The following is a 23,591-nucleotide window of genomic DNA, read 5'->3' as shown; positions in this document are numbered from 1 at the left end:
CTGGCAGAGAACGCGACGCCGCTGGCACTGTCAAGCAGACAGAGCAGCTGGTCACGACCAGGCTTTTGCACGAAAGATAAGGGAAACAAGAACCATGTTCCCTGGAGCGCCGTGCATGGCTGCATTTGCCACACCACAGGCCCACAGGGTATGTGGGCGATGGCATTGCATCCTGCCATCCTCTACGGGCAAGCAGAGCTGCAGAGGCAGCCAACACCCCATGTGGCTTTGGGCCCCACGTGGGAAAAAAATTCTTTGCATACCGGATGCAAAGCCCACCTTTTACAGCCCCTCATATACTCTTACTGCTGGTCCATACAAATAGAAAAAAAATGAATTAATAAAGGGTTATTTTGTAAATTTTGATCTGTCTTTGTGGGTCTCCACCCCGTCTCTCCATACCCTTTTCTGACTCCCCCTCCCCCTTCGTCGTCGAGAACGAGACGCTGGGCCGGGAAATGGACGGTGGACGGACATTAGGATGCCGGCCTCTTCTTCGTTCCATATAGCAGCTAGCTCCGGCAGAAGCCTTCGCTCCACGCAAAAGGAACAAAACAAGAGCAGAACACGAAGACATCACATGGTTCACATCAGCGGTGTTTCTTTCTCCTCCACCAGAGTCCAGAGAACGCTTGAGAATCCTTCCGCAGTAGGCACAGAAACCCGAGTTCCACCGCTTCTAGACTCTAAAAAGCACCTAGAAGCCCGGTCACCGGAGAAACTCGGCGCGGGACGCCGTCGACAGCTCCCTGCGCAGCTTGCACGAGAAGAGGCGGCACGCGTCCATGCTGAGGTCGACGGCGGCGGCGAGGGCGACGAAGGCCGCGGCGTCCTCGGCGCACCCGACGTGCGCGACGCCCACCTCCACGGTGGGCCTGCTGCAGCGGCCTTCCCCCTGGACCGCCGCCGACATCACGAAGCCGCCGAAGGGCCAGATGCCGTGGCCCATGTCGCCGCTGCTGCTGCACCAGAACGGCTGCGCCGCCGCCGTGAGGTCGATGGCGAAGCGCCCGCCGCGGGAGGCCGGGACGCTGGCCTCGGCGACGCAGACGCCGGCGCCCCCCGTGGCGTGGCCGGGCACCAGCTCGAAGCGGTAGCCGAGGGTGTCGCCGCGCCCGCGCCAGCACTCGAGGCGGCCCCACGGCGCCCAGGTCCCGTCCGCGGGGCGCAGGATGAGCCAGGCGCCCGGGCTGGACCGGCTCACGTGGTCCGTACCCGGGGACGCCACGAACGGCGTCACCATCGACGCCAGCGCCACCGGCGACCCCGACAGGTCGTGCACCGTCACCGACCACCCCTTGCGCTCCTTCCCCGCGCGCTCGCGCTCCGACCCCAGCTTCGCCAGCCAGTTGCGCGCGCCCGGATCAGACTGCACGGACCTAGATGGATGGATGGATGGATAGGATCATATCATATCGATGAAGAAATGGATGCATGCAGTGGGGATTGCTATACTGACTGACCGCGAGCGCAGGTCGCTGCTGCTGCGGCAGGAGAACCTGCACGTGAACATGGGCTGCTTCATGCTGCCCTTCACCTGGAGCACCTGCGGGCTGCACTCGGGCTCGCCGTCGAACTGGAACACGAACCTGGGGTCAGGCTCGGCGCGGACGGTGATGCTGAGCTGCGCGCGCGCGGAGGAGGAGGCCGCCGCCGCCGCCTTGCCGCGGCGGCTGCCGACGGCGACCCAGCCGCTGTGGAATACGACGGGCTTGGCCATGGCAGCCCTGAGGTCGAGCGGGAGGACGACCTTGCCGAGCAGCCTACCCGACGTGGCGCCGCCGCCGCCGCAGGACGCGCTCACGCCCCCGCCGCGGCCGGCGTACACGGCCACCTTGAGGCGCGCGGTGCGGCGGCGGCGCGCGGCGAGGAGCAGCGCCGCGGCCGGCCTGGCGGCGGCCCGGTCCAGGTCGGCCTTGGAGACGTGGAAGGCGGCGGCGAAGGCGGCCGTGCACGACGCCGGGCCGTCCTCCGTGGCCGGCAGCAGCGGCGCGGACGCCGTCTGGTAGGGCATCTTGTTGAGGCGGATGCGGCAGTGGCAGCGCGCCGCGGTCGGGTGCACGCCGGAGCCGGACGCGCGCGGGGTCGCCGGCGACGCCGATGCTGGCATCTTCAGCGCCAGGTTGCCGACCAGCACCCGCACGAACGGGCACGGGTCCATCGCCCGCGGCACGGCACGGCAGGCCTCCTCCTCGGTCCCGTCCGACGCGATGGCGAGGCAATGGCCAGAGAGGGAGAGGAAAGGCTGGCTGGCTGGCTGGTGGTGTGGTGCGTTTTCAGTTTCGCGATGGTGGGGACCAAGGGAAGGAGTGGTGACGAGGGATCATAGGCCACGGCCAGCCTGGATCCCGCACACGTGCCCACTTTCTCCGGTTCTTCTCCCTCATTTCACTTGACGGCGGCGACGGCAGCGAGGGAGTACTCTCTCAGCGACGGAAGCCGCAGTTCGTGGGCTCACGGTGCCGGTGAGCCTGCAGGGGAGGGGAGGTCGTGTCCTACACATACTAAAGCTGGAGTACGTGGCTAGACAAGCAGATCGATGCAACGAGAATCGAACTAACTTGGTAAGAGACAATCTTCCACTGATAAAATCACTAGATTAAAATACATGATTTGAACAGGATACATAATAATGTATTATTACCAAAAACATGAAGCACCACACATCACCGCAAAAAACCACAGATAAATCGTTCCATATGCCACCGCACATCAGATTATTGGCTTGTGAAATTAAAAAAAAAAACCCACTCGTAATCGGTACCGAAACAACCGCAACACTTTAGTCCCTCATATAATCTCTCCGCACCGCACCGGTTTAAGCTATATGAATTTAGCTTCCTTCGCCTTGACTTTGCTGTGGTGGCTCATGTGGCCGCCGAATGCTTGCGCCGAGAAGAACCTCGTGGAGCAGATCTTGCACACGTATTCATGTCGCCCTCCTCCTCTACCATTATTCTCCAGTGCGGTGCGCGGCGGCATTCTCTGCACCACCTGCTGCTGCGCAGGTCGCTCGAAGACCGGGCCGAGGTCGCCTACCTCATCGACGGTATTAAAGTGCGCATGGAGAACCGCGAGGGGGTTACCTTGGAGCAAGAGTGTGATGGGTGGTGGTGGATCCATAGACCTGATCCTCATGGAATCAGATAAGCTGAGGTAGTCGCTTACTGGCGTCGTCACGAAATTTGGCTCTGGAAACAACAGTGTGTTCTGATGGTTGCTGCTTGTTGATGAGCTGCTTGCCGAGAGCATGGAATGAAATGGGCCGGCGGCGGAGATGATTGGGTTCTCGCTAGTAGCGGCCGTAGTATGGTTATAGGCTAATGGCAGCGACGATGTCGGTTCAACCGCTTGGTATGGGTAGACGAAATTTGTAGGTTCTTGTGGTGTGTGGACAGTAGTACTACTAGGTTGGTTGTGCAGTGTTGAACCTACGAAGGGCGGCATTGCTACAGTGCCTCTCAGCGCTTCATGCAACGGAGAAACAAAGGGCTCGTTGTCTATTGATTCGATATCCTTGTAGGGATCCATGGCTCTCTTTGGGTTCTTAGTGTCAAACGGGAGGGTAGTAGTAGACCTACGCTAGTAGGATATAGTTCGATGGATCAGTACACTACATAACTATTTATTTATATAGAGGTTGTGGGAATACTGATGCTCAGTGTTTTATTATTATTAGTCGATATCTATCTCATATATATTATGGCCACTGTGAGATATGCAAAATTAATATGGTCCATTTATTTACTCAATCTTTAGAGATTCTATTTTGGCAAATGAGGACATTTCTCCTGAGTATTATATTGAAGTTGTGTTGGAACCATATCACAATGTGCAATCTTTTTATTAATTAATTCACATTATCTGGAAGATCGATCTTTCTCTAATTTTTTTTCAATTCTTTTATAGAATTCTAAACTAGAAGATACGAGTTCTAAAAAGGAAAATCTCCCACCTACCGCGCGTTGTTGGTTCCTAGGTTGTCCATGTAGCTAGCATAATAACACGTAACGTTTTTTGGCGTTTCACATGTTACGACTAATGGAGTCATTAGATTGCACCGATAAAAGGCGATCAACCAAGATTTACTAATACACACAAATTCAATCAATAGCATGCGTACATTGTATAATGACATTTGTTCGACATGTAAAGCATAACCTTATGATTTTAGTCTTTCCATACACATAAAAACCTAATGAAATGGTGTCCTCGCTTTTGAATATCGCTCATGTTACAAACATATATGGACATAAGGGGAAATAGGCCTAGGAAGTAAAACTATAAGGTTGGCATGTTCATCCAACTAGCCCTATTGATCCTAAAAAAGGTATAAACTAACGCTAATATAGATACATTTTTGCAGACATGATGTTTTTCCCACAAAAAAACGGCTCCTGTTTGAGGCGCCTCTATAACGCACTATAACGTAAGTAGTACCTAGAGATGGTTTACAGAGGCGACTATATTCGTGGCTCCATCTATAAATTTAATTTGAGAGAATGTTGTGGTCTACAACCGTCTCAAGAAACGGATAATTTTAAGACGTTTTAGGGCATGCAAACCATCAAACCCCCTATGAAGTAGTGTACCCTTTATGACCCCTTCACGTTCTCAACGTTTGTCGTCACTTATCCTTGGCCATATGATCAACAGGTCCTCTAGCTCCTCCATTTAACTTGGTCAACCACCATCTTAATTTGGTCAACACGATCAACTCCTCCCATGTACATTTGGATTTGTCGTTGTCCCAAGGCATTAGACACCCATGGTCAGTCTACTGGTCTTTTAGCTCCTCGATTGAAGCCCCATGACATACGTCATTTACCGCTTCTAGTTCGCTAACAAGAAACCACTTAATCTTATATGTTACTGTCGATCGTCTAGGTGTTATCCATCATAAGCAAACAGATATGTTGCATAATACTATACTTATGCTAAGGTTAGTTGGATTCTTAACCAAAATCAGTTATCTTCATAACAACTACTCATTGTACTAAATATTATGAGCATATATTTATCGGCGGCCCAAGGTGACAATGCGCAACACAAATTTGTCAACCATGCATGGCCATTCCATATGCATGCTCATTCTTCTACGGTCGGTACTATTCTAAAACTGGTACATAACAAAACAAAATCTATTAAAAGGAAAATAGAAACAAGTTGCTTTCGTAGCTCAGTTGGTTAGAGCACCCGTTTAGTAAGCGGGAGGTCTACTCTCAACGAAAGCATTCTAGGTTTTTTAGTTTTTGCTCGTTTCCTCCTTTCGTGTTTTTTTGCCTTTACATAACTCTTCCTTTCGTTGAAAATTTCCAACTCTCAACGAAAGCATTCTAGGTTTTTTAGTTTTTGCATGTTTCCTGCTTTCGTGTTTTTTTGCATTTACATAACTCTTCCTTTCGTTGAAAATTTGCTAATTCGTTCAATTCATTTCTCCACCGTACTCTATTTACCTGCAGGCTGCAGCGTCAGCTTATCAGCATGAAATACCGTTTCATCAGAAACTATGCGCTGCAGTCGAATCCAACTTCTGCAGCAACCAGCAAGCGTACTGTATTATTTACACTACTATGTATATAGCCAGGTCATTTTGTGGCAACAATATACTCAGGTATCTTCCTTTTTTTAATATTGCTTGTTCAAATTATATTGATTTTATATAATTACTTTATATTTACTTTTAAATATTGCGGGTGTGTTTGGTTCGCTGCCTTACTTGCTACAGTTTGCTACGCCTAAAGTTAGACATGTTTGACCGAGTTAGATATGCGTTTGTTTTGTAGCCACAGCCATGGTAAGATTTTCTCATTCTATGTAGGCCCCGCTCGTCAATGACTCGTAAAGTGTGGCAAGATTTCCTTAGACATGACTAAGGTGTGGCACATAACTTGAGCGTCTAATCTTAGATAAGTGTGACAGAAAATGTGTGATAATTTTTAGCACCTTAGACATGCAACCAAACATTTCTGGCATCTTATAATAATTGTCATGCCACGGGTCATTTTGGTGCGGGCCCACTTGCCATGTCGGTCGTTGCTATGAACGGAAGACATGGCGCGCGTGCAGGGGTGGATTTGCGACCGGGGCTGCCTGGGCTGCAGCCCCGGTCGCGGCCCAACAACGCGAGGATGAGGGAATAGGGAGGAATAGGCGCATGCGCCATGCCCACAGCCGCCAGCCCCTAACCTAAGCTCCGGCAGCGCGCACGGACGCTCCAGCCTCCAGCAGAGGGAGCCGCCAGCCACCACCAGCGCGCAGCCCCAGCAGCATGCAGCCGCGCACGGACGGCGGACACACGCGGCACCGGCGGGCGGCGGCCACCACGGTCCAGTTCCACGGCACCGCGCCACCAGCGGACCACCGCCCAGCAACGTCGCCGCACGGCCGCCCGCACCTCGCGTCCTCGCCTGCTCCTGCTCGCCTAGAGCGGCTGCCGGCTGGAGCCTGGAGGCCGGAGCCGCCGCCAGCAGCAGAGGCCAGACTCCAGAGCACTGCCGCAGCCCACAGCGACACAGAGGCCAAAGGGTTTGTGAATTGTGATTTAAAGCTTGATTTGAAGTTTTGATTTGAATTTAATTATTTATTTGATAGCAATCTCATGTTTAATTGTAGGAATAAGATGGACAAATTTCTCATCAAGAACCAGAAGAAAGATGTTTCTATTTCTAAAACAATTAGGACAAATGAGAGCCGTGTAGAACAAAAGAGGCCACGTATTGAGCTAGATATGGATGATATAGTTGCAGATCCTGGCCTTAGAAAACCAATTGATGAGTTCCCCCATGAAATTAGAGATGATGCTAAAAGAGCTTATTTACAAATGGGTCCATGTCAACCATTTGGTCATACATTTCCACGGACAGCGGGTAATTCTCAAACTAGAGGTTTTGTTGAATCTTGGTTCAAACAGTTCGATTAGTTAGAGTACAGTGTACAGAAAGATGCAACTTATTGCTTTTATTGCTTTTTATTTAAGGCTCCAAGAACCAACAACTTTTGTAAAGATATATTCACTAAAGTTGGGTTTAAGAATTGGAAAAAAGCAAAGGATGTATTCAAGGAACATGTCCAAGCAATTGATGGTTCTCATAGTTATGCGAGGAAACGTGCCCTCGATTTTGCAAATCAGAGACAAAGTATAGCTCATGTATGGTCATCGACAAGTGCAGCCGAAGAGGAGGCATATAAAGCACGTTTGTCTATCATGTTAGGCATCACAAGATTTCTCCTTTTGCAGGTTCTTGCTTTTCGTGGACATGATGAATCTAAAACATCAAGCAATAAGGGTAACTTTTCGATATCTATCTCATATATATGGCCACTGTGAGATATGCAAAATTAATATGGTCCATTTATTTACTCAATCTTTAGAGATTCTATTTTGGCAAATGAGGACATTTCTCCTGAGTATTATATTGAAGTTGTGTTGGAACCATATCACAATGTGCAATCTTTTTATTAATTAATTCATCATCTGGAAGATCAAACTTTCTCTATAATTTTTTTCAATTCTTTTATGGAATTCTAAACTAGAAGATACGAATTCTAGAAAGGAAAATCTCCCACCTACCGCGCGCTGTTGGTTCCTAGGTTGTCCATGCAGCTAGCATAATAACCCGTAACGTTTTTTGGCGTTTCACATGTTACGACTAATGGAGTCATTAGATTGCACCGATAAAAGGCGATCAACCAAGATTTACTACTACACACAAATTCAGTCAATAGCATGCGTACATTGTATAATGACATTTGCTCGACATGTAAAGCATAACCTTACGATTTTAGTCTTTCCATACACATAAAAACCTAATGAAATGGTGTCCTCGCTTTTGAATATCGTTCATGTTACAACATATATGGACATAAGGGGAAATAGGCCTAGGAAGTAAAACTATAAGGTTGGCATGTTCATCCAACTAGCCCTATTGATCCCAAAAAAGGTATAAACTAACGCTAATATAGATACATTTTTGCAGACATGATGTTTTTCCCACAAAAAACGGCTCCTGTTTGAGGCGCCTCTATAACGCACTATAACGTAAGTAGTACCTAGAGATGGTTTACATAGGCGACTATATCCGTGGCTCCATCTATAAATTTAATTCTAGAGGATGTTGTGGTCTACAACCGTCTCAAGAAACGGATAATTTTAAGACGTTTTAGGGCATGCAAACCATCAAACCCCCTATGAAGTAGTGTACCCTTTATGACCCCTTCACGTTCTCAACGTTTGTCGTCACTTATCCTTGGCCATATGATCAACAAGTCCTCTAGCTCCTCCATTTAACTTGGTCAACCACCATCTTAATTTGGTCAACACGATCAACTCCTCCCATGTACATTTGGATTTGTCGTTGTCCCAAGGCGTTAGACACCCATGGTTAGTCTACCGGTCTTTTAGCTCCTCGATTGAAGCCTCATGACATTCGTCATTTACCGCTTCTAGTTCGCTAACAAGAAACCACTTAATCTTATATGTTATTGTCGTCCGTCTAGGTGTTATCCATCATAAGCAAACAAATATGTTGCATAATACTATACTTATGCTAAGGTAGTTGGATTCTTAACCAAAATCAGTTATGTCAGAGAGGAAATCTCCGGCCGGGTGGCGGAGTGCACCCGCCCTAAATCCTAAGATGAGAAGGGGCCTAAGCATTTTGCTTGTTAGTTGGAAAATGGAAAGAACACAAGAGCACACAAGGATTTAGAGTGGTTCGGGCCACCGGGGCGTAACACCCTACTCCACTATGTGATGTATTGCTTGAGAGCTTGTATGAACTTGTGAGTGTCTGAGTGAGCCTAAGATTGGATCTGTCTTGTAACGTCGCATGCCTCCCCTTTTATAGTCGAAGGGGGGCATGCACAAAGGTACTGAGCCCCGACATGTGGGCCCAGGGACATAAAGAATATAGCACGAGAAGCTTCAAACGTTCGCTGCTGGGGCAATCTTCTCGTGCCCTGACACCCAAGATCTGCGTATCCTCGACGTGTAGGGGAAGCTTCTCGTATAAGGGATGGTGAGCATAGTGCGCCGCATGGCACGAACGCACTGTTTGTCAATAGACTGGGCAGGCGCGCCGTCTGCTGGATGACCCTGACGCCGTCTGCCAGCGGAGTGGACAGGACGCATTAAATGCTGAGAGGGCACGTCGCCTGTCAGTGTGGTGGCAAGCGGCGCGTCCTCTCCGCAATAAATGCAGAGGCTGCGCGACTTTAGGGGCCTTACGTCAGGCTCGGCTCGTTGGCTTATGTCACGGGCCACAAGCCACGCGGCAGCAGCGGGTCTCCGCCTGAGCGGGGAGCGTAGGGCAAGACCTGGACACGTGCCAACACCGGACCCTTACTCATACCGGGGTCCTCCCCTTCCTGGGACCTTGCTAAGGCCTGGACCTTATTCGGAGGGACCTGGGGCCCACCCGAGGGACCAGACGTGCCTTCTTGGGAGCTCCGGACTTGTACGTAGAGGGGTCCAGTGTCCCTCTGTGGAGGTCCGGACCCAATGTTGAATCCTGGGATGTATCATCTTTCCTTGCCACGTGGTGCCCTTAGACCTGCCCATGTGGTGGGGTCGGGTGCCGTTCTCTGTGTGGCCTGAAGACGTCGTACGTGTACAACATCTTCATACTGTAGAAGAGGGTACCCCTGATCTAGGGTACCGATAAGTTATCTTCATAACAACCACTCATTGTACTAAATATTATGCGCATATATTTATCGGTGGCCCAAGGTGACAATGCGCAACACAAATTTGTCAACCATGCATGGCCATTCCATATGCATGATCGTTCTTCTACGGTTGTGACTATTCTAAAACTGGTAAATAAGAAAACAAAAACATTAGAAGAAAAGTAGAAACAAGTTGCTTTCGTAGCTCAGTTGGTTAGAGCACCCGTTTAGTAAGCGGGAGGTCTTGAGTTCAACTCTCAACGAAAGCATTCTGGTTTTTTTTTAACTTTTGCTCGTTTCCTGCTTTCGTGTTTTTCTCGCCTTTACATTACTCTTCCTCCGTTGAAAATTTTCCTGTTCGCTCAATTCATTTCTCCACCGTACTCTATTTACCTGCAGGCTGCAGCGTCAGCTTATCAGCATGAAATACCGTTTCCATCAGAAACTATGCGCTGCTGTCGAATCCAACAGCAACCAGCAAGCGTACTGTATTATTTACACTACTATGTATATAACCAGGTCATTTTATGGCAACAATATACTCAGGTATCTTCCTTTTTTTAATATTGCTTGTTCAAATTATATTGATTTTATATAATTACTGTATATTTACTTTTAAATATTGCGGGTATGTTTGGTTCGCTGTCTTACTTGCTACAGTTTGCTACGCCTAAAATTAGACATGTTTGACCGAGTTAGATATGCTTTGATATAGTAGAGATAGAGACTAGTTCTATTTAATTTCTCTTTATGATGTGTTTGGCTACTGAATATTCATGAATGAAAATCGGCAATCTACATTTTAAATGTGTTTGGTTCACAGGCCAACTGTTATTCTTAATTCATCCACTCTTGTCATATAATTTAAAAAATGGCTGATCCCATCAATCTAACCAAAAAGATGATACAAATAATCCTAAGTACAAATCTATCGATGGTCGTATGTCGTTCAATTTTACGCTGAAACCAAATATATATATATATATATATATATATATATATATATATATATATATATATATATATATATATATATATATATATATATATATATATATATATATATATATATATAGTCTCTTGCAATGCAAGTGCTCATATGTCCCTACGTATCTATACCGTATTTCAGAAAAAAGGATTTTTTGCCATGAAATGTTTTTTTGTTTTATAAGCTTGGACTTTATTATTTTCTTTTAAAAGAATAAAATGATATCATATATGTTTGACAAGAACATAGATAATTATAAACACCAAAACTTTGACATATTACAGTTTCTATACGTGTGAATTACTTAATGATAAGCAAGGTTTTTCTTCAAGAAAGCTAGGACAAAGTTTCCTGCTTTATTTACCACAACCGCGCTCCTGCATCTGCATGCCATGGCAACCCCTTGCTATTCCTATTTTTAAGTTCGGCAGGTGGCAGCCATGAAATCATCCAACCCCCTAGCTAGCTCCGGCCACTAATGCAGATGTAAGTCAAATTTATTATATAATCTTTGTTGAAGTAAGCCAAATTTAACCTGTACATTTTAAACAGGGGAGTATGCCATAAACTTTTACAGCAAGACGACTATATGCTATACACACGTGACAGGGATGCGCAGGAGTCAATTAGTCGTCAGCACATCACGCTTACACCTGTCGATCACGTACTCACCGGCGCCCTCCACGATGCCGCCGGTCATCCCGCTCGACTGAGCTGGCGCTGCTCGCGGGCGACGGGTGGCCGAACTCCGGGATGGATACGGGGTAGTCGGTGCTGTAATCCGGGCTGGGCTGCGCGGCCCGCCTGATCCGCTCCATCTGCGCCGTGTACGACGACCCGGACCCGCCGTCGTCGGAGCCGGAGAGCGAGCCGGAGCCGGGGCCGAACGATGCGCCGCGGCCCGGTGGCGCCCCGTCGCTGAGGTCCTCCAGCGGCATGCCCCCCTGCAGCGCCAGGACGATCTGGCTCATCTTGGGGCGGCGGCGCGCCGCGTGGCGGACGGAGGCCGCGGCGCTGGCCACGACGCGCGCCGCCTCCGTCGGGTCGTAGTCGCCCCGCAGCCTGGGGTCTACCAGCGCGTCGTAGTTGCCGTCGGCCAGGGCGCGCGGCAGGGCCTGCCTCGCCTGCATTGCATATTTGCATGTGCGCACGTCGACGGTCACACACTCAAACACACAGTCAGACGACGACGACGACGACAAGCAGGTGTGTGTTACGTACCCAGTCGACGAGGCCGTCCTGGCCGTAGGAGGAGCGGTCGCCGGGTCGGCGGCCGGTGAGCAGCTCCAACAGCATGACGCCGTACGAGAAGACGTCCGACTTCTCCGTGAGCTTGCCGCTGGACGCGTACTCCGGCGCCAGGTAGCCGAAGGTGCCCATGACGCGGGTGGACACGTGCGTGTGGTTCACGTTCGTGAGCTTGGCCAGCCCGAAGTCGGCGACCATGGCCTCGAAGTCGTTGTCCAGCAGGATGTTGGCCGACTTGATGTCGCGGTGGATGATCCGTGGGTCGCCTGATGCATATGCATGGCGTTCATCACATTGCAGTTCATCAACGGACTCTGAGATCAACCTGAATCGCTAGCTCTTACATTCCTCGTGCAGGTAGGCGAGCCCCTTGGCGGCGCCGAGCGCGATGCGCAGCCGCGTCGCCCAGCCCATCACCGGCAGCCCTTTCCCGTGGAGGTGATGCTCGAGGGTCTGGTTGGGCACGAACTCGTAGACGAGCAGGCGGCGCGCGCCGTCGATGCAGTAGCCGACGAGCGCCACCAGGTGGCGGTGCTGCACGCGGCTGATGGTGTCCACCTCCGCCTGGAACTCGCGCTCGCCCTGCCCGCTCCCGGCCTTGAGCTGCTTCACCGCCACCTCCTTCACGCGGCCGCCGGGCCCCGGGAGCACGCCGCGGTGCACGTACCCGAACCCGCCCTGCCCCAGCAGGTTCGCCTCCGAGAACCCGCCCGTCGCCGCCGCCAGCTCCTCGTAGCTGAACGTCGCCGTGTCCGCGGGCATCGGCGGCGGCGGCGGCGGCGGCAGCGGTGGCGGCGGGAGCACCGCGCCGTGCTGCATGGTCGAGATCGCCGCGGTGACCGCCTGGCCGCCGGTCTGCCACTGCGGCGGCCTCGCGCCGCTCGGCCAGTAGTACCCCGAGGTGTTCCCTGCGCGCGCGCGCACGCATGCCATCGGTTACGTACTGCGTTGCGCTTGCGTTTGCAGCTGCCGTGTCTCTCTGCTGCGCAATGCGCGTGCACACGCACTGACTGACTGACCTTTGAAGCCGGAGGAGTCGGCGTAGAACCTCATGCCGCCGTGAGGCGGCGGCCGATGCTGACGCTGCGCCGCGTCCCCCTTCCTCCTCCTTCTCCTGCAGCAGCAGCAGCAACAGCAGGCAGCGAGGACGGCGAGGAGCAGCGCCGCGGCGGCCGCCGCGACGGCGATCTGCGACGCCGTCGCGCCGTGTCCGGGAGAAGGCAGGAGCTTGCCATGGCTGCCGAAGCTGTGCGTGGTCGACAGGCGGCGGCTCGCAGCGTGCGACGACGGTGGCGACGGCGTGGGGCCATCGGAGGACATGGTGCGGATTGGCCGGTCTGGAATTGGGTCGTCGCAGCTAATTACCTGCGATGGACGGATGCTCGCATCTCTCCGCGTCTGCTGCTGTAGGCACATGCATGTAATCTGGATGGAGAACGAAGCGGATGACCACGACGATGACGAGGAGGAGGACTGGCCATGCAATGGGAGTACAAAACCGATCAAAAGAACGGTAAATCTAAAACTGGGTAAAAACTCGACGAGCTTGAATGCATGGCCATGCATGTGTTCGTTCGTTGTGCATGCATATGCATAGCAGCATGTGTATGGAAGGGCAGAACGAACATGTTGCCGGGCACGTCCGTCACGACAACAACGACGACGACGACGACTATGGCGGCGCATCCACGGTGACGGCGGCGGCCTCAGTTGGGACGATGAGACCTCCGGTCCCCGCGGCCCGGGCCCCCCGACGCCTGCCTGCCTCCAATGCAAGAGCCAACCAACCTGGCAACCTGCTTGCTATTCTCGCACGTACGGCTCCCGGAGCACGCGAATACAGGTTCCAACTACAGGGTCCAGGGGCAGGGGAGGTGGTTTGCTGTTTCCTCACCTGGCTAGTTTCGCCTTTCGACGCTAGCTGGCGCTATGAATTTAGGTATTTTTATATTTATTTTGATTCAGAATTATCAAGTAAAGATGTTACGATATGTGAATATATATAATACTACTGTTTTCAATATTAACATACAAACACAAGATCGATACATATGTTTTTATGGTCCGAGTTCATAATGAGTGATTGATACTGTAAAGTTTATGTCGGATGGATTAATCTATGCATTGCTGTTCATTTTAAGGGATTTTCCCTTCATTTTCTTAAAAAAACAAAAACAAAGGGGCCAACCGTGCTGGGCCGCTGCCAGGCCCACGGCCGAGCAGCCTTGCCCAGCCGGCCGGTAAGTGCTGGAAGGAAGGCAGCTTCGATAGCTTTTGCGTGCGTGGAAAAAGAAGCGAGAGCAGAGCGGTTAGGGTAGGAGAAGAGTGCGGCGGCGGCGCTCTGATCTGCTCATCGATTTGGACGGCAAGTTGGTCGTGATGATCGGGAGTTCGGTGAAGTGCTCCTCCTCTCGGCCCTTTAAAGGATGGGCGTTCTCTCCCTGCCTGTATCACACCGTGAGATTCGCTGCTCCATTTTTCCTCTCCCTGCTAGTTGATCCGATTGCGGCAGCCATCGCTGGTAGTGCTGTGACTGCTGTAGTGTGGAGGACTTTATCCTCTCTGTTGGATCTAGAGGTGACACTGTGCTTGGTTGTGTACGGTGTTCCTCTCTGTTGTTGTGCTGGGTACCTGTGTGGTACCGTGCACTCTGTCTGGTCTCTGTCCACCGTGGCCTGGTGTTTGGGCTCCCTGCTGCGCGGTGTTCATCTTCTCGGGCTGGTGCCGTGGACGTCTCCCTCGGTTCCGGCAGCGGCTCTAGTATCTCCGTCAACCTCCCGCCGTGCAGGCCCGGACGTGGGCGGCGGAATTGGTTTTCTGGGACAGAACTTCGTGTTCGCTGAGCTGATCTTCCCACGTAGACAGTCTACGTGTTGTGAGTTATTCGTTGTCTCACTTTATTTATTGTTTAATTTTGTGCAATCTGCTAGTATTAAATACTTGGGTGTGATTGCACTTTTGTGGGCAGATTTGATTGCTCGATGATGATAGCGGTGTAGTGAGACAACGTGACAGTCTGGGTTTTAGTGTATTATCATTTTCAGCATTGATATTATTTGTGCCTAATTAAATCTCTCTTTGTTGAGGCTGTTTACCTGTGTTAAATTTTGTTATTTTATTTAGTACACAGCTCTTTACTATTAGTATTTAGATTTGATTATTAGGCTTATTTCATCTGATCTAAAACCCTGATTTGGTAAGATAGGGCTGTCACATTAGTCGAGGATCTCTGATCACCTATTAGCGTTGGAGGGCTATTTATTACAGCAACCCGCTATTTTGAGAGCAATATTTTAAGTTAAACAATCATGTTTATTTGTTTAATCTGCCTTCTTCATCTACAAGCCATGTTTAACTATGAAATGGACCTGAGCAACTATTTTACATGTTTACATGTTCTAGAATTGCTACTGTTCATTGCTGCAATAATTACATATGGCATTTATCTGAGTTATATGCCTGTTTTATTCAGAATTAATATATTTAATATATTTAAATATGTAGAAAGCATGTCACTTATTTCTCTAATTTTACAACAATCTAGAAAACCAATTCCTATTATGGCCTCCAGTTCTGATGTCATTAAGCCTGAAGCGTTCGACGGCGCTAGCTTTAAGCGTTGGCAGATTAAGACTCGCATGTGGCTCACTGACCTAAAATTATTTTGGGTAGTGACGTCGGCTGTTCCCCAGACTGCATCAGATGATTCTGATGATGCAGCGAAGGCCGCCGCACTAGCGGAGAAGGCCAAGTGGGACGAAGCCAATGGGGCATGCTTGTCTCGTCTACTGAACGTCTTGTCGAACCGCTTATTTGACGTGTACTCTGGTTTTACCTCCGCTAAGGGTCTATGGACTGAACTTGAGAACGAGTTCTCTGAAGTTGACAATGGCAATGAGTCATTCACAACGGAAAACTACCTTAACTATAAAATGGTCGAGGGAAGGTCTGTTATGGAGCAGCTACAGGAGATTCAACTCCTTGTTAGGGACTTGGTCCAATATGGTTGCGTCCTACCAGACAGTTTTCAGGTGAATGCAATACTGGCAAAGCTCCCGCCTTCTTGGCGAGACTTTGTGACTTCACGCCGCCACATGAAGAAGCAAATGACTCTCACTGAGTTGTCAGCTGCGATAAATGTGGAAGAGCGTGCAAGGTCCAGTAACAAGCCATCCCAGCAACTCCAGGCTCACGTTGTTGAGAAGGGTGGAGATAGAAAATTCCAGAAGAAGAAGAAGAACTCTCCACAGAAGAATATGAACCAACCTAAGTCCAAAAAGATGAAGAAGAAAAAGGAGGACTTTATCTGCTACGTTTGTGGTGTCTCCGGGCATACAGCTCGGAGGTGCAAACTTAGGAAGGGAAAAGGTCCTCCACCTCAGCGCAAAGAAGGGAACGTGGTGGTTAACTCCACCCCAGGGTATGCACCTCAGGCCTTTATGGCAAGTCCATCAGATGACTGGTGGATGGATTCTGGTGCTACTGTTCATATTTGTGCTGATCGATCCATGTTCTCTTCATTCCAGGGATACAACAGCACACCAGTCTTGATGGGAAATGGTGTTCCGACAGCAGTTCGAGGTACTGGACAGGTCTACCTGAAGTTAACTTCAGGAAAGACGCTCGTGCTGAAGGACGTACTCTATGTGCCATCGATGAGCCGTAACCTCATTTCAGTGTCGCTGCTATGTCGACAGGGTCTCAAATTAGTGTTTGAGTCTAATAAAGTGGTCCTGTCTAAGTTTGGTACTTTTGTTGGAAAGTCATATGAGTCAGGCGGTTTGTTCCGTCTTTCTGTTTTGAATAATCATTCTTCTTACCATGTTAATGTGGTCTGTAATAACGATTCCATTAATAATATATGGCATTCCTGTTCGTGTCATGTGAATTTTGAGGCCATTAAGAGATTAAGTGACATGTCTTTAATTCCTGAATATAAACATGTTAAAGGTGTAAAATGTGGTATTTGTGTGCAAGCCAAGCAGCCTAGAAAACCGTTTCATACGGTTGAAGGCAGAAGTACCACTCCTTTAGAATTAATTCACTCAGATATCTCTGAGATGAATGGTATAATCACAAAAGGCGGTAAAAGATACTTTCTTACCTTGATAGATGATGCTACCAGGTTCTGTTATATTTACTTACTCAGAACTAAAGATGAGGCACTAGAACACTTTAAGATCTATAAGACTAAAGTTGAAAACCAGTTAGACAAGAAAATTAAAAGGCTACGGTCTGATAGAGGAGGTGAATACCTTTCCAACCTTTTTGATGAGTACTGCAAAGAGTGTGGAATCATTCATGAAACCACCGCTCCATATTCACCTCAGTCAAATGGGGTAGCTGAAAGGAAGAACCGAACGGTGTGTGACTTAGCTAATGCTTTGTTGCAAAGTTCGGGGATGCCTGACATCTGGTGGGGCGAGGCAGTACTCACAGTATGCTATGTCCTGAACAGGGTGCCGCCTCGCAACCGTGAGGCCACACCCTATGAAGGATTTAAAGGAAGGAAGCCAGATCTTTCGCATCTTCGGACTTGGGGTTGCCTTGCAAAGGTGAATGTCCCGTTGCCGAAGAAGAGAAAGCTAGGCCCTAAGACCGTAGACTGTGTCTTCCTAGGTTATGCACATAACAATGCAGCTTATAGATTTCTAGTGGTCCATTCCGAGACAAGCGAAATCACTGTAAATGTAATAATGGAGTCTCGGGATGTGACATTCTTTGAGAGCATCTTCCCTATGCGGGATAAGGAAGTAGTAGCCCCAGATGGTCCATCTCGGACATATTCTCTGCCCTCGAGTGTCAATGATCAGACTCCAGATTTGGAGTTAAGGAGGAGTAAGAGACAAAGGACTGAAAAGTCTCTGGGTGATGATTATATTATCTATCTAGTGGATGAAGAACCACGCTCCCTCACAGAGGCATATACATCTCCGGATGCAGAGTACTGGAGGGAGGCTGTCCGTAGCGAGATGGATTCAATCATCTCGAATGGAACTTGGGAGATAACTGATCTTCCAGCTGGTTGCAAGCCTGTGGGCTGCAAATGGATCTTTAGGAGGAAGAGGAGACCCGATGGTACTATTGAAAAGAACAAGGCCCGTCTTATGACTAAGGGTTTTACTCAAAAGAAAGAGGAGGATTATTTTGATACATATTCTCCGGTGGCTCGATTGCCCACAATCCGTGTGCTATTAGCGCTGGCAGCTGCTTATAAACTTCTTGTTCATCAAATGGACATAAAGACAACATTCCTAAATGGAGAGCTGGAAGAGGAAATTTATATGCAGCAACCAGAAGGATTTGTGGTTAAAGGACAAGAGAGCAAAGTGTGTCGCTTGATTAAATCCTTATACGGTCTTAAGCAAGCTCCCAGACAATGGCATGAGAAGTTTAATAATACTCTGACCACTGCCGGGTTTTGTGTAAACGAAGCCGACAAGTGTGTGTATTACCGCTTCTCTGGGGGCAAAGGTGTCATCATGTGTTTATACGTTGATGACATATTGATATTTGGGACCGATTTGGAGGCTATCATGGAGACAAAAATATTCCTCTCCAAGAACTTTGATATGAAGGACTTGGGTGAAGCTGATGTTATACTGAACATCAAGCTGATAAAGGGTGAGGATGGGATTACTTTGTCAGAATCCCATTATGTGGAAAAGGTCCTGACTCGCTTTGGACATATGGACTGTAAACCAGTCACCACGCCCTATGATCCATCCTACACGCTCAGTAAATATGAAGGCGAGCCGGTGAACCAACTACTATATTCGCAGATCATCGGATCTCTCATGTACCTGAGCAGTGCAACTAGACCAGATATCTCATATGCAGTATGCAGACTGGCTCGTTATTCGGTTAGTCCAGGAGATAGACACTGGGTAGCCTTGTACAGAGTGCTTCGGTATTTGAAGGGAGCGATGAATCTTGGTATTAAATATACCGGATTTTCGTCAGTGCTTGAAGGATTCAGTGATGCAAACTGGATCTCTGACTCGGATCAAATGAAGTCTACAAGTGGCTATGTGTTCACTTTAGCTGGTGGGGCCGTGTCATGGAGATCGTCTAAACAATCAGTGTCGACACGTTCCACCAAGGAGGCTGAATTAGTTGCACTTGATTCAGCAGCATTGGAGGCTGAATGGTTGAGAGACCTGTTGTCAGACCTTCCAATGCTAGCAAACCGATACCGGCTGTCCTAGTATATTGTGACAACACTTCTGTGTTGCTGAAAGTGAATAGTAGAAAGGACAACCAAAAATCCTCGAGGCATATCAGAAGACGACTTGATTCATGTCGGCATGCTAGAGAGACGGGTGTAATAACCGTAGATTACATCAAGTCTGAAAGGAACCTTGCTGATCCTTTCACCAAAGGACTGGCTCAAAAGCCAATCCAAGCAGCATGCATGGGAATGGGACTCGTACCCTGTTAGCGGTTTCAACTGCGGATAACTGTCCTGTGTGATCGGAGATCCCGAGATCCAGGCTCCAGGAAACGAAGCACTGTGGAACCAAGAGCACAAAAGACAAAGAGTCTCATGAGCTGCTGTGCTCTGTCTGTATGGCAGGTTGAGCGATATGCTCTTAATGAAGTCAATGCTATAAGTAGGAAAATTGTCCTACAGAATTTCCTTAACGATTTCACCTATATGAGCTGACTGTGGGGTCGCAGTCCAGGAGAGAATGGGGTTTTCTCTCTAGTGAGCTCATGAATAGATATTTAAGGGCATGACCGTAACGCCCTGCCCCGTAAGAGAAGTAGATAATCTGCCTAGTACTATGTGCCTTTTGTGCGAAGATTCTCACACTAGGGTTTGTGGATCAAGGCGTAGTCCTCCGCTTACTCGTGCAGGGTTGGAGTACACTAGGATAGGCTTTGGTTCAAACCTAACAAGTACCTCTGCCGAAAAGTAGTATATAAACAGTACGGGAGCTCAATGACATTGATCAGAAAATAAGAGTGAAAATGGTGGGGATTGCTGTTCATTTTAAGGGATTTTCCCTTCATTTTCTTTAAAAAAACAAAGGGGCCAACCGTGCTGGGCCGCTGCCAGGCCCACGGCCGAGCAGCCTTGCCCAGCCGGCCGGTAAGTGCTGGAAGGAAGGCAGCTTCGATAGCTTTTGCGTGCGTGGAAAAAGAAGCGAGAGCAGAGCGGTTAGGGTAGGAGAAGAGTGCGGCGGCGGCGCTCTCACCTGCTCATCGATTTGGACGGCAAGTTGGCCGTGATGATCGGGAGTTCGGTGAAGTGCTCCTCCTCTCGGCCCTTTAAAGGATGGGCGTTCTCTCCCTGCCTGTATCACACCGTGAGATTCGCTGCTCCATTTTTCCTCTCCCTGCTAGTTGATCCGATTGCGGCAACCATCGCTGGTAGTGCTGTGACTGCTGTAGTGTGGAGGACTTTATCCTCTCTGTTGGATCTAGAGGTGACACTGTGCTTGGTTGTGTACGGTGTTCCTCTCTGTTGTTGTGCTGGGTACCTGTGTGGTGCCGTGCACTCTGTCTGGTCTCTGTCCACCGTGGCCTGGTGTTTGGGCTCCCTGCTGCGCGGTGTTCATCTTCTCGGGCTGGTGCCGTGGACGTCTCCCTCGGTTCCGGCAGCGGCTCTAGTATCTCCGTCAACCTCCCGCCGTGCAGGCCCGGACGTGGGCGGCGGAATTGGTTTTCTGGGACAGAACTTCGTGTTCGCTGAGCTGATCTTCCCACGTAGACAGTCTACGTGTTGTGAGTTATTCGTTGTCTCACTTTATTTATTGTTTAATTTTGTGCAATCTGCTAGTATTAAATACTTGGGTGTGATTGCACTTTTGTGGGCGGATTTGATTGCTCGATGATGATAGCGGTGTAGTGAGACAACGTGACAGTCTGGGTTTTAGTGTATTATCATTTTCAGCATTGATATTATTTGTGCCTAATTAAATCTCTCTTTGTTGAGGCTGTTTACCTGTGTTAAATTCTGTTATTTTATTTAGTACACAGCTCTTTACTATTAGTATTTAGATTTGATTATTAGGCTTATTTCATCTGATCTAAAACCCTGATTTGGTAAGATAGGGCTGTCACGTTAGTCGAGGATCTCTGATCACCTATTAGCGTTGGAGGGCTGTTTATTACAGCAACTCGCTATTTTGAGAGCAATATTTTAAGATAAACAATCATGTTTATTTGTTTAATCTGCCTTCTTCATCTACAAGCCATGTTTAACTATGAAATAGACCTGAGCAACTATTTTACATGTTTACATGTTCTAGAATTGCTACTGTTCATTGCTGCAATAATTACATATGGCATTTATCTGAGTTATATGCCTGTTTTATTCAGAATTAATATATTTAATATATTTAAATATGTAGAAAGCATGTCACTTATTTCTCTAATTTTACAACATGCATGAGTGTGTGCAACATGTTTTTTTTCATATGGTGCACGGGTGTGGAGGCAATGAAAATGGTCGACGACGAAGATGAAGATCATATGAGTTCATGCTGATTAAAGATTAAACTTCAGTGGTGAAGGACGAGCATTGTGACTTGAATGGAAGCTGAGTGACTAGTTGTGGTGACTGGTGGCTAGCACCTAGCAAGGGGTTTGAAACCTACGATACAGGGTTTATAAACCTGTACCCCCGAGGTTAATATTAAATCCGCACTCGTGCCCGTTACAAGCGACAGGTATAATATGGTACCCGCATCCACTATTCGCTTGTATTCTTCACACAATCTTTAGGGTTTTTCTACTAGTGAGGTCTGTATATGTTTTAGTATAGATATTTACATCTGTGTGTTTTGAGATTTGGGAAGTGTGTCCCTAACCACGATGGTTCGTGTTAAAATGAAGTCCACTATTGTGTATCTTTGCTCGCTAAAAGGTATTATCCTGTATTTTTCTTCTAGAACTCTTCGGTTTTGATCTTTTAACCGACCTTTTGGATTTTGGTTTTTGGGGACATTTGGGCTGATTTAACTCAAGTATGAAAATCCAACTCCTTAACTATTTTTTGAGAAAACCTTGATTTGAATTCGTGTTTTTCAATCTAAGGTTGAAGTTTAAATCTTTTGGATCCCAAATTTGTGAACACCTTTGAAATTTCATTATAAAGATGTGTGCAAATTTTTGTCTCGAATGAAGTCCATATGGATCAATTTTGTCGTTTGGAGCTTTGATTCGGGCTGCTGAAAACAGGTTAAGTGGCACTACCTAGGAGCAGCAGTGTCGCGTGAGGAGCAAGAATACCACCTGATCTAGACACACCATTATTTAGGCCACTTTCTGACTTATGGATGTGAGAGCACCTAGAGGGGGGTGAATAGGTGATCCTGTGAAACTTGAAAACTTAAGCCACAAAACTTGGTTAATCGTTAGTATAATAATTGCCAAGTGGCTAGAGAAGAATCCTCAACAAAACACAATAACCAACAAGGATCAATCACAGAGATGGCACGGTGGTTATCCCGTGGTTCGGCCAAGACCAACGCTTGCCTACTCCACGTTGTGGCGTCCCAACGGACGAGGGTTGCAATCAACCCCTCTCAAGCGGTCCAAAGACCCACTTGAATACCACAGTGTTTTGTTTACTTTACTCAATCCCGTTTGCGAGGAATCTCCACAAATTGGAGCCTCTCGCCCTTACACTTGAAGTTCACAAAGAAGCACGGAGCAAGGGAGGGATTAGCAACGCACTTAAGACAAGAAATCACAGCAACACCATGCACACAAGTCGCAACGAGAGCTCACAACACAACTCAATGAGTTCACCACTCAACTAGAGCTCTAATCGCTATCGCAAAGAATCAAAGGCGCGGAATCGATGTCTTGGTGCTTAGGAATGCTTAGGAGATACTTGGTGTACTCCTCCATGCGCCTAGGGGTCCCTTTTATAGCCCAAGGCAGCTAGGAGCCGTTGAGAGCAATCTAGGAAGGCTGATCTTGCCTTCTGTCGACTGGCGCACCGGACAGTCCGGTGCCCGATTTCTTTCCAGAAATGACGCAGTCGACCGTTGGCAGCCTGAGAGCCGTTGGCGCACCGGACATGTCCGGTGCACACCGGACAGTCCGGTGCCTCCTTCTAGCCGTTGGCTCGGCCACGTGTCCTGCGCAGATCGCGCGGCCGACCGTTGGCCCGGCCGACCGTTGGCTCACCGGACGGTCCGGTGCACACCGGACAGTCCGGTGAATTATAGTCGTACGTCGCCGGTGAATTCCCGAGAGCGGCCAGTTCGCTCGAGCCAGCCTGGCGCACCGGACAGTCCGGTGCTCCAGACTGAGCAAAGTCTTGGCTGCTCGAGCCAAGGCATTTTCAATTGGATTTTTCCTGTTTCCAGCACTTAGACACAATACATTAGTCCACAAAACAATGTACTAAGTCTGAGAAACATACCTTTATTCTTGATTTGTACTTTGTCCACCTTTTACACTTAGGCACTTGTGTTGGACACTAAATCACCAAAATACTTAGAAATGGCCCAAGGGCACATTTCCCTTTCAATCTCCCCCTTTTTGGTGATTTATGCCAACACAACATAAAGCAAGTGGAACAAGTACAAAGTCACTTCAAATAAGAACTCAAATTGTTTTGATTCAAATTTGACATATATGGATCACTCTATGCCACCACTTGGTTTGTTTTTGCAAATCAAACTCAAATTCCTATCTCTAAGTCAAAACCACTTGTAGAGACATA

At 48.5% G+C, this 23,591-nt stretch overlaps 3 protein-coding genes and 1 non-coding gene across 4 annotated transcripts; 2 read left to right on the top strand and 2 right to left on the bottom strand.

The window, feature by feature from the left end:
- Nucleotides 1–320: 320 nt before the first annotated feature.
- Nucleotides 321–2,527, bottom strand: LOC103648311 (Formin-like protein 18). Its single transcript, XM_008672804.4, has 2 exons — nucleotides 1,464–2,527; nucleotides 321–1,379 (listed from the first exon to the last, which is right to left on the bottom strand). The coding sequence occupies exons 1-2, from the start codon at nucleotides 2,159–2,161 to the stop codon at nucleotides 710–712; spliced, it is 1,368 nt and encodes a 455-aa protein (XP_008671026.1). The 5' UTR covers nucleotides 2,162–2,527; the 3' UTR covers nucleotides 321–709.
- Nucleotides 2,528–6,056: 3,529 nt separating this feature from the next.
- On the top strand, nucleotides 6,057–7,367 carry LOC103648312 (uncharacterized). The gene is made up of 2 exons (XM_008672805.3): nucleotides 6,057–6,528; nucleotides 6,616–7,367. Exons 1-2 carry the CDS (start codon nucleotides 6,272–6,274, stop codon nucleotides 6,920–6,922), a joined length of 564 nt encoding a protein of 187 aa, XP_008671027.1. The 5' UTR covers nucleotides 6,057–6,271; the 3' UTR covers nucleotides 6,923–7,367.
- A 2,497-nt stretch (nucleotides 7,368–9,864) lies between these two features.
- On the top strand, nucleotides 9,865–9,938 carry TRNAT-AGU (transfer RNA threonine (anticodon AGU)). The gene has a single exon. It is a non-coding gene; the product is annotated as a tRNA-Thr (tRNA).
- A 1,206-nt stretch (nucleotides 9,939–11,144) lies between these two features.
- LOC103649503 (proline-rich receptor-like protein kinase PERK15) lies at nucleotides 11,145–13,702 on the bottom strand. The gene is made up of 5 exons (XM_020549236.3): nucleotides 13,532–13,702; nucleotides 12,925–13,378; nucleotides 12,250–12,813; nucleotides 11,879–12,171; nucleotides 11,145–11,781 (listed from the first exon to the last, which is right to left on the bottom strand). The coding sequence occupies exons 1-5, from the start codon at nucleotides 13,589–13,591 to the stop codon at nucleotides 11,326–11,328; spliced, it is 1,827 nt and encodes a 608-aa protein (XP_020404825.2). The 5' UTR covers nucleotides 13,592–13,702; the 3' UTR covers nucleotides 11,145–11,325.
- Between the last annotated feature and the right edge of the window lie 9,889 nt (nucleotides 13,703–23,591).

Source organism: Zea mays, chromosome 2, assembly GCF_902167145.1.
Source record: "Zea mays cultivar B73 chromosome 2, Zm-B73-REFERENCE-NAM-5.0, whole genome shotgun sequence".
Taxonomy (NCBI): Eukaryota; Viridiplantae; Streptophyta; class Magnoliopsida; order Poales; family Poaceae; genus Zea; species Zea mays.
The sequence above is the reverse complement of the archived record's forward strand: the minus strand, read 5'-3'. Positions and strand labels throughout refer to the sequence as shown.

Excerpts from the sequence above, each read along its gene's own strand:
- LOC103648311 (XM_008672804.4), bottom strand. The coding sequence starts at position 2,161 with ATGGACCCGTGCCCGTTCGTGCGGGTGCTGGTCGGCAACCTGGCGCTG. Across the intron at positions 1,380-1,463 it reads AGCAGCGACCTGCGCTCGCG|GTCCGTGCAGTCTGATCCGG; the intron begins GTCAGTCAGTAT and ends CCATCCATCTAG.
- LOC103649503 (XM_020549236.3), bottom strand. The coding sequence starts at position 13,591 with ATGCGCCGCCATAGTCGTCGTCGTCGTCGTTGTTGTCGTGACGGACGT. Across the intron at positions 13,379-13,531 it reads ACGGACGTGCCCGGCAACAT|TCCTCCTCCTCGTCATCGTC; the intron begins GTTCGTTCTGCC and ends TTGCATGGCCAG. Across the intron at positions 12,814-12,924 it reads CGACTCCTCCGGCTTCAAAG|GGAACACCTCGGGGTACTAC; the intron begins GTCAGTCAGTCA and ends GCGCGCGCGCAG.
- LOC103648312 (XM_008672805.3), top strand. The coding sequence starts at position 6,272 with ATGCAGCCGCGCACGGACGGCGGACACACGCGGCACCGGCGGGCGGCG. Across the intron at positions 6,529-6,615 it reads AGCGACACAGAGGCCAAAGG|GAATAAGATGGACAAATTTC; the intron begins GTTTGTGAATTG and ends GTTTAATTGTAG.